We start from the raw sequence: 18,654 nt of genomic DNA, 5'->3' as shown, positions 1-18,654 counted from the left end.
CCAGCCTCTCTGGCACCAACAATCACTCCATGGTCAAAGTCACTTAGATCACAGTTTTTCCCCATTCTGACATTTGGTCTGAAAAACAGCTGAACTTATTGACCACGTCTGCATGCTTTTATGCCTTTAGTTGCTGCCACATGATTGGCTGATTAGATATTTGCATTAACAAGTTGGTGTACAGGTCTACCTAATAAAGTGTTCACTGAGTGTATAGATTATGTTTGCTTCAAAATGAAAGGTAACAGAGTTATAAGTGATTATATTCTTGAAATCTGATTTGTAAAAAAAAAAAAAAAAAAGGATAAAAAAGGTTATCATGTCAAGACTATTTCCAGAAAATTCTGACTTGGATATGGGAGTCATTGCCGAAATATCATTACTTAATTGAAGCAACATCACACAGTTTTGAGTAACTAATTCCTAGTTTTCCACCCTCCCTTTGGGAGTCACATGTGAGGACAGTCTGACCAATCAGTAATAGTAATAAAAAAAAACCAGGGTTGAATTCCCTGTAACATTCTCTCTCAATCTGAATTTGATCTAGGGACAATCAAAGTGCTGCCACTGGGTCATTTTTATATTGTAGTTTTTTTGTTAAACATATAGCACATTCCACATATAGATACACTAGAATAAACACTGCGCCAATTTTCAGATGCATTGCATCAGACTTCATGTTTCCAGTCATATGGACCTTGAAAATAATTTCCTATGTTAAAGAATAAGAATTCCTAAGGTAAATATTAAGTCTAGCCCTTGACAACAGAAATGCCATATTATTTAATCATATCTTACAACATTCTCCAATTACAATGTATGTATATTAGAAGTACTATTTCATATTATGGCATATTGAGTGGGTCAGGAGCAGGACATTTACCATTTTTATGCAAAGCTACTCTATTTTTATGTTTAAAATTTCTAACTGTGCAGAAGCAAAACAGCTATATTTCTACACAGGAAATCTATGCAAAGCATGAATATTATTGGCACACAAAGGCCTACTGTCTGTCACCCTTCCATCATTACACTAATCTGCATGTTTTCTCAGCCATGCAGAACATGTTTTCTTCTGCTTGCATATATGAATTAAACAATACGTTAAAAAAGGTACAGTAATATACACCCAGAATTGGCACCCTTCATAAAAAGGCTGCATATGATAGACAATAATATGTTACATTCAGACATGGAAAACCATTTCAACATATTTACTGTCAGGTTAAAAAAAATGTATTTTATTAACCCCTTAAGTCTCACCCAGGGCTGGGCCGGCATGCTTTTTTTCCGGCATTCTTTCCTTTTTTCACAGAGCAATTTTCACTCACTAGGTAACAGTGATTCCTCCTTCTGTCTCGGAACTGCAACGTTGGGTGACGACGGGTGAAGTTGGGAGACAGAGGAACCGAACCACTATTCCTTTTCGATTACAGGGCTGAAGCTGTAATTATATAACACCCAGCTTAACAACTTAGCTGGTTTCTGCTGCAAAAACGAAGAGTTCTTAGGAATTTGCTTCCTTTCTTGCACCTAAGAAAATTACATTAACTCCCTCGTATGACCGGCTTTTTTCCGCGACCATGCTCTCTTTCAAAATGCCACACGATAACCAAAAACTCCACTCACTAACCCAGCGACCTCACACACACGGACCAAAACAGAAACAATCGCCATGATTCACACTCCTAAAGCTGCACACTCTCTTTTACCAACAACGGAAATGATCCAGAGAACCAAATCCATAATAGATTTTAATTCCAAAAACATATTGTCTAATAAATATCCAATACCCAATAATGTGGTCACTGAGTGTATAATTTACTCTTAAAAACTACTTGAATTCTATTTCTTGGTAATTTAGTGCATTTCCCTTCTTAAACAAGTTTGTACAGCCTTGGGTATACGCATGTTTGTTTTTTTAATGCCCAGTTTGAAGTGCATTTTCACATGCTTAGTATGTCTAAAGCCAAATGATCATTTGCTCTGAGAAACATAAGTCTGAGAATGCATTGAATAAAAATAAAATGATTTATTTCAATTATTCCCATGCACCATTACAAAGGATACACCATTACTATGGTAGTTATTTACAAACAGGATTGATTGTTTATAAAACCCAAAAAACAATAGTGAAAAATCTGATTGAGCCAATGGTCAACATAGACCTGTTCTTCTGTATAGACTGCACCTTACGAAGTCGGGACAAGATTGTGTCTGGTATGCAAACAATGGATATACAAATAAATTTAAAACACGTAAAAAACCACCCTCTAGAAGTGCAAAAGTTAAAATAAGGTGTGATATACATACATACATACATACATACATACATCACAAAAGTAAATACATTCACTCTGATGTGATGGAGATTTCTGATTTTAGGAAAGGGATTTCTATATGTACGTCATTAATGAGGCCGTGATCCATGAAACGTCTGATCTGTTAATGCGTTCTATTCTGTTAAATGCCGAATTTACCATTTCACTGTTATTTGTGAAATGCCACCAAAATAAACATACAATTTGCTTATGTTCATAGCAAGCAATAGGCTACACCCCAAATTAGTAAAAAATTATAGAAAAAATAAAACTCTGATTTGATGTAACACCATAAAGGCCGATATGAGACCGTGGAGACCCCAGACCACAGTCCTATTACTCTCACATCCCCACATGCAAAATACCCTTTCCTCCAGCTCTGTGGATTATAATAGTGCATACAGATGTGACATTTTAACAGGCACTTCCTTAATTGAATGGCAAAATAAAAAACAAAATCCCTTCGAACGTAAATCCACCATCCACCAGATAAGCTTTCACACATAAACATTTGCACGCCACGCCCTGAGTTAATTTCAATCTTCAGCAATCACAGTGGAACAACACACACATTTCCCTGAAACAGCATGGTCTCACACACAAGCATAGTTATAATTAAAAAAGACACCACTGATGCAGAAGAACTATGCTTAGGAAAAGGCTTGCAGTGCTGTTCTGCAGTGCTGTTGTGATGCGGTTCTTGCCGTTATCATGCTTGTGCTGTTGTTGAGATGTTGTCATTTTGTTTTGTGCAGTGGAGTTACATTACCATTTTTGCTGTTGTATAATGTGTTGTGTTGCTGCTGTTGTGCAGCAGTGGTTATACTGTAGAAGGTTGTGTTGCTACTGTTGTGTAGTGGTGCTTATATTGTAGAATGCTGTGTGGTGTTGCTGCTGTTGTGCAGTGGTGTTTCTGCTGTGCAATGCTGTGTGGTGTTGCTGCTGTTGTGCAGTGGTGTTTCTGCTGTGCAAAGCTGTGTGGTGTTGCCGCTGTTGTGCAGTGGTGTTTCAGCTGTGCAATGCTGTGTTGTGTTGCTGCTGTTGTGTAGTGGTGCTTATATTGTAGAAGGCTGTGTGGTGTTGCTGCTGTTGTGCAGTGGTGTTTCTACTGTAAAATGCTGTGTTGTGTTGCTGCTGTTGTGCAGTAGTGTTTCAACTGTGCAAGGCTGTGTGGTGTTGCTGCTGTTGTGCAGTGGTGTTTATACTGTAAAATGATGTGTTGTGTTGCTGCTGTTGTGCAGTGGTGTTTCAGCTGTGTGGTGTTGCTGCTGTTGTGCAGTGGTGTTTCTGCTGTGCAAAGCTGTGTGGTGTTGCTGCAGTTGTGCAGTGGTGTTTATACTGTAAAATGCTGTGTGGTGTTGCTGCTGTTGTGCAGTGGTGTTTCTGCTGTGCAAAGCTGTGTGGTGTTGCCGCTGTTGTGCAGTGGTGTTTATACTGTAAAATGCTGTGTGGTGTTGCCGCTGTTGTGCAGTGGTGTTTATACTGTAAAATGCTGTGTGGTGTTGCCGCTGTTGTGCAGTGGTGTTTCAGCTGTGTAAAGCTGGGTGGTGTTGCTGCTGTTGTGCAGTGGTGTTTATACTGTAAAATGCTGTGTTGCTGCTGTTGTGCAGTGGTGTTTCAGCTGTGCAAAGCTGTGTTCAGGACAGATCCTCCTTGTTGAAGAGCGGCCTCCCATCTGTGCCCATGGCGTTCAGGACGGGGGTGCATGTGAACTCCACCGTACAGGCTCCCTGGCTACAGGGCGCACCCTCCAGCTCCAGGACCGTCACGTTGTTCGGCGCGGAGGTGCTAAGCACGTGAACCGGCACGTACAGGGTTAACTGAGGCCCTCTACTGGGCCAGTACCGACCCAAATTGAAGCCATTGATCCACAACTGGCCCTGGATTAAAACAGAACAGAGTGGGGTATTTGGTCAACGATCACAGGTTACAGATTAAACAGGAAACACCATAGACAGACAACACCACAGCAGCGCAACTGGAGCGACCATGAATATCTAAGGTCCTCAGAGATTCTGACATGATACACACCTGTCATCATGTGCAGATAAGATATCTTTAAAGAGCCACCATTTGTGCTATCTGTCCCCAGGCGCTGGGCCCAACAGGCAATGTCATTTTTAAGTGATGCCTTCCTACCATCTTTTAAAAAAATGAGCAGCGACTACACATCCTGTGCTACTGCACCATCTGCAAAACAGTGGCAAGAGTGAAGACAAAATTAAACCAACCACATCCTCTGCATAATTACCATTATGAGCAACTCATCGCTGCTTTACGGAACAGGCTGTTTACTCGTCAATGTTTGCGCACTACCAAGGTGGCCAAACTTGATTTCAAAGCTTCATCAAACTTTTATTATACAGTGACTGTAGGGAACTTTCAAACAGGCAGACAGGTAGGTTTCACTGGGTTGTGTAGATACTTACATAGGCTCATCCCTGAACACTGAATGAAGGCTAAGGGGAGGAAAAAAACCAAACCTACAGAAATATTCTTAGTACATAGGTGTGAATAGATCTAAATGTATTTAAATGTTTAACTTCCCTCTGGTCTTACCATGATGTGGCAACAACTGCAGCAATGAGCAATAAGCAGGCTAGTGAGGGTAGGTCACTGAAATATCTGCTAATTCTGAAATGCAAGTAATAATTAGTGCCTAAAAGTATTTAACAGGCAATTACTTTTACATTATTTTATATTATTTTCATGTCTGTTTAGGTTTACCATTATTAGGTTTATGCCAGTGAAATAATATAAAATAATGTAAAAGTAATAGCCTGTTCATTTTTTTGCCATCAAACATCTTCAGCTTGGTAAGGAGATAGCATAGTTATAATTAGAACCAAAGTCAGATAACCGTTTGTTAGTTAGCTGAAGAATATAATGCTTGAAACAAAATGTTTAAAAATACCCTTTGATAAAAGCTTTGAGTCTGCTCTTTAAACTGCACTCATGATGACAGTCTTTTTGTTTAGAACAGCCCTTCATGTATATTTTACTAGTCACGGATTTGATGCTTTAACTTGTGGAAGAACCTCTGCACTTGTAAGTCGTTTTGGATTAAAAGCATCTGCCAAATGACTAAAAATGTAAAAATATAAATTACAAACATTAAATCAGAAAAAGTAAGAAAAGGTCAGGTTATTCCAAACTTTTGAGCGTGGTTTATAACAATCCATTTACAATAGCATTAGTACTATTATAAGAGACATAGTTGCGGATTACAAAGTATCACAATGATTTTTGAGCAAGTTCTCCGTGTTACTTTATAGTGGTAAAAAGCTGTCACATGATGTCATGTGAGCTAATTAGGGCTACATCTCAAGTTCAGCTTAACGTGTCTTCTGATACAGGACTGCAGCTCTAGTATCAAAAGACGTTATATACTCTCCTCTACTCTATAAATATATTTTTTTAAATTCATACCTAAAACATTTTTATTACTTAAAATGTGAAGTGCCTTTTTTTCTTTCTTTTTTTTTTACAGTGAAAAAGGAGAAACATAAGAAAACTATCCTCACCTCAGCATGACTTTGACCACATGTAAACAGAATGTTGACATCACAAAATGGCTATTCAATTTTTTAGGTACTGCCTCTTGTTTTTGAAGAAATTAACAGTGTGACAACTTACCCATGTAACTTACCCGCTCTCCACTACTTAACTCCTTTACTAGAGTTGTTTCTAAATTGAGAATCTTGATTTAACTCAAGTATAGCTTTTGGCTACCATTTACACAACTGGTAAAATGCATGTTTAGTCTGGCAGGCAAATCAATACTAAACCCCACTGATAGAAGTCACACTGCTTTCTCTTCAGGTCAGTCAGTACTGAACCCCACCCTTCACCCTGCTCTGCCTTCTCTACCCCTGCGGCCCAAGGCCTACATTACATTATATTATTGGCATTTGGCATTTATCCAGAGCGACGTACAGTTGATTAGACTAAGCAGGAGACATTCCTCCCCTGGAGGGCCCAAGGGCCCAATGGCTGTGCGGATCTTATTGCGGCTACACCGGGATTAGAACCACCGACCTTGCGTGTCCCAGTCATTTACCTTAACCACTACGCTACAGGCCGCCCTACAGGCCTACCTTCCCCCAGTCAGGAAACTGGATGTAGGTGTCCTGAGGAAGCTGTGGGATTCCAGAGGGAATGCTGAAGCTGCCAGTGTAGAAGGCTGGAGTGGAGAGCTGGGAGGAGGGCACCTGGGACGCCCCTGCACGGAGGAGGCCTTTACTCACAGCCTCATCAACAGACAGGCTATACACCAGCCAGTTCCTCAGCACCTCTGAGCCCAGGGTCAGGTTGGATACCAGGCCCTTGAGGGGGAGGAGTGGATGCAGTGTTGAAGCTTTAGCACAGTAAAGACATCAGTACCAAAGAATGAGACACAAACGCGTATGCTGCTAAAATAAATAAGGACAAAGGGCTTTTTCTTGACTGCATTTGCATCCCAAAATAGTGCACACTGACTGAGAAAAATACGTTTATAAATGCATGGAATCCAGAGCGATGACAAAGTAGTACAGCCACACTCAACACTGTCAAAAATGAGAGTGGTAAGTGCATCGACGGTAAGGAACATACTACAAAGCACAAATATACATCTAGTACAAAGAAAAAGGCAGAGCTAACAGCTAAATGTATACAAAGCAAGCAAAAGGAGTGCAGCGTCATCATAACACTTAGGTTAATAGTGGTTAGGATGGAGCTAGCCAGGTGCTGTGAGTATATGGTTGAGGCAGGGCCGCTGCTTTAAGCCATGCATTTTCAGTTTGCAATGGAAACAGTAGGAAGGGATCACATGTCCTTTAAATAGACATTTGCTGAAGCATCATATCTTTTCTTATATGAAACACTGTATGTACCTGCCGGCTTTATAATGGTTTGTGTCAAAAGCAAGAAAATATGCTTCAAGTAACACTTTGTATGCAATGTCTGAAAGATTTTCATGGAAACACAAACACGGTTTTATTTATTACAATTAATCTGTTAATTAATACTGCTGTCAGTACTTCAATCAATGGACATCTCCATTAGATCTTTTTAATTTTTTAGCAGTTTTAGCAGAATTTAACCACTTGTATTCATTCATAAAGTAGATACAGTGTGTATAGCCAGTTTCCTCTGTATCCAAGTTTATCGTTTTTATACATGGCATTTTATTTATATTCAGTTTTTGTTTCCTAATGAAATCTGCACGCCCCTGCATTCGTGTGTAAAATTCATGCCTTGATGTGGTCAAACTAGCATTTACACTGGCCTGCCTCTCTGTAGCTCAAAATACAGACTGCTTAAAATAGAGATGTTCCCTAACACAGGAAGTGATGTGACATTAGATCTAATCAACATTTCTCTTAACTGAAGAGCAGCAGAACGCTCTACAGTAAATGCCTGTAAGACTGTTTGATCTGTTTGTCAGATATCCAAAGGAACTGTGGAACCACAAAGCAGTTGAACAGTCCACCCTGACCAAGAAGGGAATTCCAAGTTATTCTAAATTTGGGTGAGATGGAAAAAGATCGTAGCCAGATGATGTATGGAATCATCCTGTAACACTGGGACACTTACAGACTGCATTCCTGCTCAATAAGCAACACATTCACACAATACACAACATAGAAGAGTTCATACTATTATTTGTCCAGGTTCACCCACCAACTTCTCATACCCAGAATTTCCCTGAAAACCAGCTCACCTTGAAGTCATTGATGCCCTTCCCATAATTGACTCGTCCCATGTTCTCCACGAGTATGTCAACCTGACTCCCCGCCGTGCCAGTGATGTTAATGGTAATGGACTTATCTCTCTCAAGGATACCACTTGCGACCTGTCGGGACAGTCACACATATATATTCAGAAGACCGCAGTTTCAAAAAAAAAAAAAAAAACCCTACTTCCGTCCTAAAACTATGGCTGCCACGGCCAATGTGGCTAAAACATTAGGACAAAGAGAGGACAGGGAGAAGGAGAAACTTGCTCACCCCATTGATGGAAACATAGGCGCGGTCATGCACCCCGTTGAGGGGGGAGGACAGGGGCACAGGCTTGCTGCAATCCACAGGAAGTTTGGTCCGATACAGGATGAACCCAAAGTACTTTCATAATACAAAAGAAATCAAAGAGTTACTTCAGACTAAATAAAAGAAACAGTCACTTCAATCATGGCAGTAAATGCAGATTTGGAGACCAAAGGCCTTACTTGGGCTCATTTGAAAAATGTGTAAAGAAGAGTCCACAGAAATAGTGGTGATCATTGCCCTTGGTTCAATGAACCTTTCCTCTTTGACTTTACAGGCTTGTAGTCAAGTTCACACTTTTGTCTTCACAATTACAGTAAGGAGAATTAATTTTCATCACCTGTTGCACTGCTTTTTTTTAAGAAAAAATTACACACGCAAGTAAAAGTTAGGGAATAGGGACATTTGTTGATTGAATCCCTCAGGCCCATACCTGGTCCATCTCAGAGAAGCTCAGAGGAAAGGTGCTTTTAACAGGCCCAGAGTGAGACAGAACGTCCACAGCCTCGGACACAGTCTGGAGCTGGGAGGGACACACAGGCACAGGTTCTTCAGCTCTCTTGACTGTGCTACATGCAGGGAACTTATTTTAAACAGGATCACAGCTATATCCCAGGCATCGGTCATAAAAAGAAATGAATGGTAAATGGTAAATGGTAAATGGTTGGCATTTATATAGCGCTGTACAATTGATGCTTTTCATTCACCCATTCATACACACACTCGTACACCAGTGGCTATCATGCCATGCAGGGCACCAACTGCCTGAGCCGAAGCCAATGTCACCTCTCATGAAATGAGATGATCAGCTGTATTCTGACAGTATTACCTTACCTAAAAATGGCATCTAGTACGAGTGTACTGTACGTGAGAAAATCTGTCCATGATTCTGCAACTAAATTCTGTTCTCAGAGGCATGCGAACTCACAAAGTTTGCGTTTCACACAGTTGCCCACCTTTACAAGATTCAGACTAGCGCAGCAGGACTCCTAGCGTTAACAGAAAGAATGCTTCTAAATGAATCACTTGATCAGATAAGGGTCTGATCAAGGATGGTTCTGTTCAGCCTCAAACACCCTCTCATTGCAGGTGAAAATCTCTTGCTAACTAGCTTGCAGAAATTACCACAGGACTACAGACTGCATGCTTTCAGCTGTTTACATACTTGCAAGACAACCTGATTTCACACCTGATCTCACACATGCAGACCATAGCTTACATTTATATCTGTTTAGCTGGTAACTGAATCCCAGTTACAAGAACATGTAAATGCATGGCAACAACAGAAAACATACACATATGTTAAAGGGTGGTTTGGCTGGTGTTTTTTGCAGCCAGAGCACTTCACGGGTTCTTAGGGCTGAACTGTTCTGTTAATTGTAAAGCGATTTGGATAATTGGACTATATAATTGCACCATGTCACCAAATATTAATCATGCAATAGTACTGGCATGAATCAACTACTAAAGGAAGATGAATTTTCACTGACTGCAGTCTAGCACTGATAAAATTGCAAATATGAATAACACAATCTACATTCTGTGTTCTGATGTGGGCCTGAAGAAATACCAGATCTGTTTTCAATTGAACCGATTGTATACAGTTTTTTTATTTACACTTGAATGAAAGCACAGGAATGAAACTCACCTTGGTCATTTTCACCGATGCATAAGCATATTTTGGTGTGGAAGGAGGAAGTGGTCCCTCAGGAATCTTATTGTACTGTCCAAAATACAAAATTTGGCATGAATTTAAACATTTATCAGATTCAGAATGATCAGAAGACTTCCTGGCCAGATTTTCTTTTAAATAAGATTACAATTCAATCAGGTTCATCAGTAGTTCTTATAACTACTAATGACCAAATGCATTTTGAATGTTCTTCGCATACTTTTCACCCCTATTTGAAATGCTCAAGCATGCTCAAGCTGGCTCTTCTCACCCTCCATTGTAGATTCAGGTCAATAAGTCGTGCCTAAACAGACATGAGTTTGAGGAAGACACTTCATGAGCGGCTGAACAGGTAAACCGCCAGTGCCCAATTGACCAGGGCCATTTGTGTGCATCATCTCGGCTGGCAGAAACACTCTCTCTCTGGGCAACACTATTGCCAATAACATGTTGCCCTGCAGCCACAGTTAGCACTGGCATAGTTTGGACTGCATACCACAATATTGGGCTCATGCATGTACTGGAATGGTTGCTCAACAAGATGAGCAACTCCGCAGCCCCCCACCCAGTACATTTTTGCATAAAAAAGGTTTTTAGACATTACAAGCAAAATAATACTATCATAACATGAAATAACAAAACGGCAAACACAATTTTAAAAAGGTGCTTCCTGACGCAGTAAATAAAGCGCAGTGCTGTTCTAACCATTCTGATCACGTCACGGATGGAGAAGTACTTGTCAGTGAGATCGCCCGCCTCACTGAGAGGGGCGTCGTAGTCATAGCTGGTTGGCTGGGGGGCGTAGGGAGAGTTGGCTCCTATGCACAGAGAGAGGTGCACAGACAGTTACATTACAGTTACAAAACTCAGCACATATCATCACTACTTTAAATGTTGATACTTAAAGGCATACTATGCAGGATTTGGACAGGGTTTGCTGTCAGGTGCTTTGTCACGGTTGAGTCTTTCCAAGCCATCCATGCATACGCTTTCTCTCTTCTGCAATCAACTTTTGTGTTTATAAGCCATTTTAACTCATTTCTTGCCACATCTACACTATGTAGTCGCTAACTAACCTTAATTTCACTACCAAAACTAGCAATCAGTTACATCTTTCTGTACATAGACTGTAGAAAGGTTCTTGCATCGCCACTTGATAACAACATAACACAGCCATATTTTCTAAAGAAATTGTGGCAGTTCAAGCACAGATCTGCTGAACAGCAGTATTGAGACTTAATTATGCGGTATATTTTTATAACTGTTCTCGACAGACTAGTTTCACTTCTTGTTTTTTCTAGGTGTTTTTTTTCTATATTGTAATAAAAAAAAACAGGACACAGTTTTATGTAAATAAGAACTGCACCAATCAAAACACACTGTTCAGGAGATCTTTCTGAAGGCTTGCAGGGAAATGAAATGTCTAACGTCTGAAATACATAACAGTTTGAAATCTTAATAGTCTACTGTAGAGGAGCTGAATGCTTGTTCTAGCAAGTTTTACAGCAGTTCTGAACTCACAGATCAAGAAAATTGTGACCCGTCAAAGCCATCAAAAAACATGCACTGACGTGTCGTAGAAAAGGGACAAATGCAGCTTTTAAACAGCCAGCCTCACCCACCATTCCAGTATCCAAAGTTTGTTCCTCCAATAAACATGTACCTACAAAAAAATAAAAAATACTAAGAAACAATAAAACACCACACTTCAATATCACACAGACCACTCCAAACTTATGGTACACGGAAGGATCTCTGAACAAATTGCAATGAATGATTTATAAATATTTTGTAAGAAGATATCACAAGGGCACATTAATATAACAGACATGGGGAAATCTAGTATGGACATACGACTGTTATGGTATCACAGATCATCACCCACTCATGTTCCAGAACACAAATGTCAGAATTAGAATGCAGAACATGGAAAAATTTGCTTCTTTCGATTCTTTAAAACAACAGGATCTTTGAGATGGAAATAGATTGTTTTACATCACAGTTGAACTCAACGAGCATTTTTGAAAGTTTAGCGGAAATGAATAGAAATTGGACTGTAAACAAGAATACCCGAATAGAACAATTGTTCATGAGAAAAGAGAAATACAAGACTGAAAATCTGGTTTTGCTGAATGAGGTCTCTAGACTCAGATCGACTGATGAGGTTAGAACACTCTGATTAAATGATGTCTGTATGCTTACAGATTAACATTGGCCCCCACTGCCAGGATTTCATTGAGAGACTTGGCCACAATAGCCGAGGACACAGTGGAATGGCGTTCCCCCCAGTGGTCAAGCCAGCCAGTGTAGAACTCTGAATTAACCTGCAACAGAGAAAGAAATGGGTCTACACACATACTCAAGGAAAGACGCACATGTACTTGTACATACAGTCACACACGCGCGGCTAAGTAATTAACAAAGCAAGTCACTTAGAAACCTGTGATAGAGATAGGGATTTGACTCATTAGATATGAAACACCCTCTTTGGGTGTTTCTGTCTCCACGGCCCTTTCTGAAAGAGCAGAAACATTTCAGAAGTCATTTTTCTCCCTAATGACTATTTGAACTACTGTATGAATCATACTGTAATCACACAAATAAGTGAGAAGAAATTGAATTCGTAGAAAGCGTTCTGAAAAAAATGGGGAAGTTGGAGGGATTTTTCTGACAACGGCACTTAATTAGTGGTAAATTTCATATTATCTAGTTACAGAATGCAGATTTGGTTGAACTAGGGCTGCACTGATGAATATACTAAATCGGACCACTTAACCAAACACTGTTTTAACTTTAACTTCAGATAAAATTTCCTTCATCTTTAATGCAAATTTTATATATCCAGCAAAAAGGAAGATGTACAAATTCATCAACATTGGGGTAACTAACCAACTAGCATTACGAAAAAGTAACGCCAACCCCAGGAGGGGAATTAACAAACATTTTACTTGCTGAAGGAATGACTAAAAATGACCAAAAAAAATAATAAAAAAGAAAATGAAGTGCACAAACCACAATGAAAACAAAACTCAGGTTATGGAAATGAATAATTTATATTAAAATACATGAAAAGATACTTTCGAGTCATTTCAAAATCACATGTGCGAGTCCATCATATTCAAGTTGTGTAGTGGGCAATATCACAAGGGTTACAGATCATCAATAAAACAATAAATGGCTTCAGTATCCTTGGAAAGAAATTCATGATTCAGAAATATTATAAACTAGAAATTTGTGTCCATCTCTCAACATCGACGTCCCTGCAGTTTAAATAACCTAAGAATAATATGTTATTCTAAAAAAAAGATCAGGGTGCGTTTCCCGAAGCCTTCTTAACGCTACGTAATTCGTAAGTTGTACCTTAACGTTTCTCTAAACATTCTTCGCTAAGTATAACTTTTGTATGTCATACTTTCGTAAGGTTGGTCTGGACCACTCTTAGCTATACCTTAGCAATGTTGTACATCGTTGTACAATACAGTTATCTAATGTAATACAGTGTAAAAATACAAATAAAATTATATAAATAAAGTAACAGGTGTAGTTTAAAAAATAAAAGAAATAATTAATAATAAAAAACAAATATAAAACAAACAAAAAGGATAATACTACTGTATTAGAAATGCAAGTTGAAAAAAAGTGGGCTTTCAAAAGTTTTTTGAAATGCAAAACAGACTCTGCAGATCTAATGATTTTTGTACATATTGCACATATCCTTAGGTGGAAATGGGGGAAAGTTTACACGCTGCTGTTGTGTCTACCTGCACTAATAAAGATCCTGTGCTCTTACCAGGGGGCCATGAGGTTCAACATATCTCTGAGCAGCAAAGGAGGCAGACACATTCCCACCTGCAAAAGACACAAGGGTCAGAGTCAAACACGCACACGCACACACACACACAAACACAAACACAAGCACACGCACACACACGCACACATGCACACACGCAAACACAAACTCTCCATGAACCTAACTCTCCATGAACCTAACTCTCCATGAACCTAACTCTCCATGAACCTAACCTGCACATTATGACTTCAAATGACTCAATTTGACCAGTCATAAACACACGGGGGGGACTGTATGGCAAAAACCCCCACCGGCCACATCCTGGAAACCAGAGACACATGAAAGCAAAGATCGCACCTTCCATTTTCCCTCTGAAGATTTTCTCTTGCAGTGTTCTTTCAGAAACAAGGTATGTATACTTATCCATATAATTAAACAGAAAGATATTAACATGCCCCTTTGATGTAAAATTCTCTTCTGAAAATCCACTAAATAGTAATTCATTTTGTTGCTTTCAGGATTTAAAACACACTCAGAGTCACACACCAACGGCTATTGGCTGCCATGCAAGGCACCAACCTGAACTTTGGATCTGTACCTGTATGTACAACTATTAAACAGGACTGTTTAAATTACACAGGGACTTTAAGTATGAATACATATTTCATAAAAGCCCATTTCAATGGAGGGGAAGACTGGGATTTATATGCTCTTTGGGCAGACAGACCTGGTCCAAAGTCAACGGTGGCGTAGAGGCCCTGCAGGGCCCCACATCGCAGGTACCCCAGCCCTGCTCCATCTGTGGTGAACAGCACCACTTCCGGCCCCAGGTGAGAGCGGAACAGCTGGGTGAGATGGCGAAGATAGTTGTAGTCACATGCAAAGTAGCTGCCATACTCATTTTCCACCTGAGAGAGAGAGAGCGAGAGAGAGAGAGAGAGAGGGGGGGAAAGGGAGAGGGAGAGGGAGAGAGAGAGAGGGATGAGGGGGATGGAGAGGGGGGGAGGAAGGGGAGAGAGAGAGTGAGTGAGAGAGAGAGAGAGAGAGAGAGAGAGTGAGGGAGGGGATGGAGAGAGGGGGGAGGAAGGGGGAGAGAGAGAGAGTGAGAGAGAGAGAGAGAGACAGAGACCGAGAGGGAGAGAGAGAAGAAGAGAGATTAACACCTGATAAGAATGCTGTGCAGGTGTGAGTTTCACAGACAGTTCCAAAATAAAGGCCACCACCCCAAACAGCAGCAAAACTAATTTTGCAGCATCTCCCATTTTCTGTTACAATGTAAAGTATGCCAATAAACCTATTCAATTAAATTCACAAAAAACCTTTACATTTTGTGTTAGCTGGGCAAGCCTTTACTCATAACAGCTACAGGGGGTTTCAAAATTAATGCTCTTGTCTATAATGAGCAAACTTTCTCCGGATGTTTTTGTTCAGTTAACAGTAAACCTTGCATAGTTCTGTGCACATAAATTGTGTGAAGATTATTTTCACACCGATTCAAATGTGATAAAAGCTTTCTATTGTGAAAAAGTAAAAAAGAATTGTTTTTAGAGGTGTCTACGGATGGTGCATTTTTAGACACATGATCCAAAGGTTACACAAGCATTTTAAATGTCATATTCATCAGCACATTACATTACATTACATTACATGGCATTAGGCAGACGCTCTTATCCAGAGCGACGTACAACAAAGTGCAAATCAAACACAAGAACAAGTGCAAAAGTGGACCTGAGAGGACAGTACAGTTCTGAGTCCTAGTGTACCACCCATAGCAAGAGAGCAGAAGTGATCTTGAAAGAAAACACTTCACTTAGGTTGAAAAGTAATGAAATTATCTGACTTCATAACTTTTTTTACTCACATATACTGTAATGAAAGCACACCCGTCCTTAAATGTGTAGTAATAATGGTAAACCTGTCCTCACCTGTACTGTAATGATGGGCCCTCCATTTTGATAGAGGAAAGGTTTGATCATTGGGAGTAGCTTCCCCATCCATTTATCCACTGCAGCAATGTAATCTACAACAAAGGGGTGTGATTTCAGGATAAACACAGCACTGTGCAACACACATATTATATGGCCAAACAGTGTACACATCGACTGAACCAAAGGCATATATTTATAGACAGCACAGGCTGCACTACAGTGAGCCGACAGCCAATCACTCTATCACTGACCTGTATCAGAGGTGCGTAGTACTATATCTTTCTTTTTGAGAAGCCAGGCAGGAAGACCTCCCTGAGATAGCAGACCACAGAATTACACACTTATCTTCGGATCTACTGCGTAAAATACAACTGCAATACTTGCTGAATAATATTCCTCAAGAGCTTCAGAAAATAATATTTATCCAAAAAGTGGAGTTAGCACACACTATCTCCACAATGAGTTAAACATTGCCCTCTAGTGGCCACTTTTGCAAGTTGCCTTTGAGTGTGGGGTTCAGCATTATCTCAGTTATTTGTGAATATTGGAAAGTGTGACTTGCTTAAGATCCATTGTTGTCATCTATGCAACACAAGGGGACATGCACAGCAACAGGACCTTTGCAGCCTGAATTGTGGAGTAGTTATTTCTCAACAAAAGTACAGACGAAGACATCACTCCAAAGTGTCAAAAAAGTTACAAATAGATCACTTTGTTATCAGACATGTCTACAATATATCAATCACAAAGAACTATGTTTTAAGTACAAGGTTTGCATTTGCTGAAAGCCTCAAAAGACAGGAAATTAAATTGATCCGGCTGCTCTCCATATATAAGGTATGAGCACAGATCTCTGACAACTGTTTAATGCCCATTGCCATCGTAGCGAAATGGCAGTGATTGTGGTTCAGGAACAAATGGGATATTGAGGGTAACATTTTGCCATTTTCAATGTAAGATCCAAACAACGCAAAAATACCGCGCTCACTATAATTTCAGCTAAACTCAAGCCTTTTAGCAGAGCAATGAGGCGATACATTTCTCCTTTTTGCTATACAATATGGAGTATCACCACTTTCAAACACCTAGTTATAATAACGAAAGAACACTCATACAGCCACCTTTACAGGCCATTTATTACATCTTACACTTGTTTATTACATTACAGCATGTGACCAGTGAATGATTCACAGATGTCATCTGTACTGTTCCAGTGTGATGTGACCCCACTTCCTTTCTCTCCACTCACCATGTCCCATTCTGCGCATATGTATGGTCCTGGTCGAAGAATGACCAGCAGGCCCACCTCCTGCGCCAGGTGGAGGAAGTTTCCCAGGTCCCGGTCTCCGCTAAAGTCGTATTGGTCAGGAACAGGCTCATGGTAGTTCCATGGAATGTACCTGAACACCAGAAAACAGGAACCTGTGTGAGGAAACACGCTGTACTGTGCTAGTCTTGTGACAAGATGAATGACTATATTGTACAGCTTGTTTGCTTCTTTATCCATGTCTCACAATGTCAAATACAAGGCTTCAGCAGTAAGAATGGTGTGTGACAAGAATAAACTTTGTGAATTGAGTATTGTGATGGACATGGTAATATACTCACGTCTGGATGGCATTCAGCCCAGCCATGTACATCTTGAGCAGCCTGTCTTTCCAGTATATCTGGGGAATGCGGCTGTAGTGAATGCTGCCAGAGATGTAGCGAAATGACTCTCCATCTTTGAGGAAGCAGTCGTTCTTGTAGTCTATGCTGAACGTGCCAGGTGAAGTACACTAGCAGAAAAAAGATGGCAGTCTGGTCTGAACAGTCTCATGGTGTGAACTGCAGTATTTCGGCAAGGTTTGTTTTTTAGAGTTATGTGTGTTCTGTGCATCTCAGAAGACTGCACACTAAACTACTTTAGTTTTTATGATTAACAGGCTAAAATGTAAAATAAAATAAAAAACAGCTAAGGAAACTGTTATATGGCGTACTTTCTTTAACCTAGACGTATAGAAAATACAGAAAACGTGTTCATTTGATTGACGTCCGACAAAAAGAGAGCAACACCATAATAAAGAACTACACTAGCCATTTTTCTCACCAAGACAAATTAGACCTAACATTATCATATTGTTCATATTGTTTTACATTTTGACATCGTATTAACAAGAACAGTAAAATCACTTGAATCTGATATACGTATGAAAGGATAACAATTGGTCTATCTATGTCTGGGCTGTAGCTACTAACATTAGTCTGCTGACAAACTTAACGTTAATGCTATCATGTTAGCTAGCTAGTTTAAACTCAATTCGACTAGGCTAGCTACCTAAAAGTTATGGTAACATAAGTTAACGTTACTTCCTCGTCTAGAAAATACTCCACAGACGTTATGCTTGGTACATTTAAACAGCTTAAAAAGTTATAAATTCGGAGTACGCCACTGGCAAACCATTTCCTTAGGGGTTCCATTGATCTGACAGTTAGCTACATCTTTGCTGACGTTAGCGCCCTGGGAAAAGCTAAACTATTGGTACAAGTATAGTCCGCAGAAAATACAAAAACAAGACACGATGATAAAAATCATATTAATGACATTAAAACTGTGCACTTACTGTTATCTGGGTAGTTAACGCGAGAGAACACACCAAAACAATCCGCACACTGCTGAAAGCCATGTTGAAACTCGTGACCGTTTCATTTTGTCAGCTGATTGGGCAACGTGACTTGTGCATATCATGACAGGACCAGCTGACAGGAGCTTCATACTGACCGATGGATTTCATGCAATGGCAGTGGTCCTGCTTGAATCCTGGCTTGAATGTTCTTCATGCGTGTGATGAAGATACCCTTTCGTTGGAGACGGTTATAATTGAACCAACACAAAAAACGAGCATTTCTATGCTGAACCAGCAGTTTAAAATGTAAT

The 18,654-nt window shown here is 39.9% G+C and overlaps 1 protein-coding gene across 1 annotated transcript; it reads right to left on the bottom strand.

The window, feature by feature from the left end:
* Positions 1-2,012: 2,012 nt before the first annotated feature.
* glb1 (galactosidase, beta 1) lies at positions 2,013-18,452 on the bottom strand. The gene is made up of 16 exons (XM_061262567.1): positions 18,341-18,452; positions 17,346-17,515; positions 16,987-17,137; positions 15,989-16,049; positions 15,735-15,829; positions 14,537-14,717; positions 13,810-13,868; positions 12,222-12,343; positions 11,642-11,682; positions 10,725-10,837; positions 9,996-10,070; positions 8,781-8,870; positions 8,312-8,425; positions 8,026-8,157; positions 6,419-6,646; positions 2,013-4,201 (listed from the first exon to the last, which is right to left on the bottom strand). The coding sequence occupies exons 1-16, from the start codon at positions 18,401-18,403 to the stop codon at positions 3,959-3,961; spliced, it is 1,938 nt and encodes a 645-aa protein (XP_061118551.1). The 5' UTR covers positions 18,404-18,452; the 3' UTR covers positions 2,013-3,958.
* Between the last annotated feature and the right edge of the window lie 202 nt (positions 18,453-18,654).

The sequence above is a fragment of the Conger conger genome, chromosome 1 (genome assembly GCF_963514075.1).
Source record: "Conger conger chromosome 1, fConCon1.1, whole genome shotgun sequence".
In the NCBI taxonomy this organism is placed as follows: Eukaryota; Metazoa; Chordata; class Actinopteri; order Anguilliformes; family Congridae; genus Conger; species Conger conger.
Note: the sequence above shows the minus strand (reverse complement) of the source record. Positions and strands in the feature narration are given on the sequence as shown.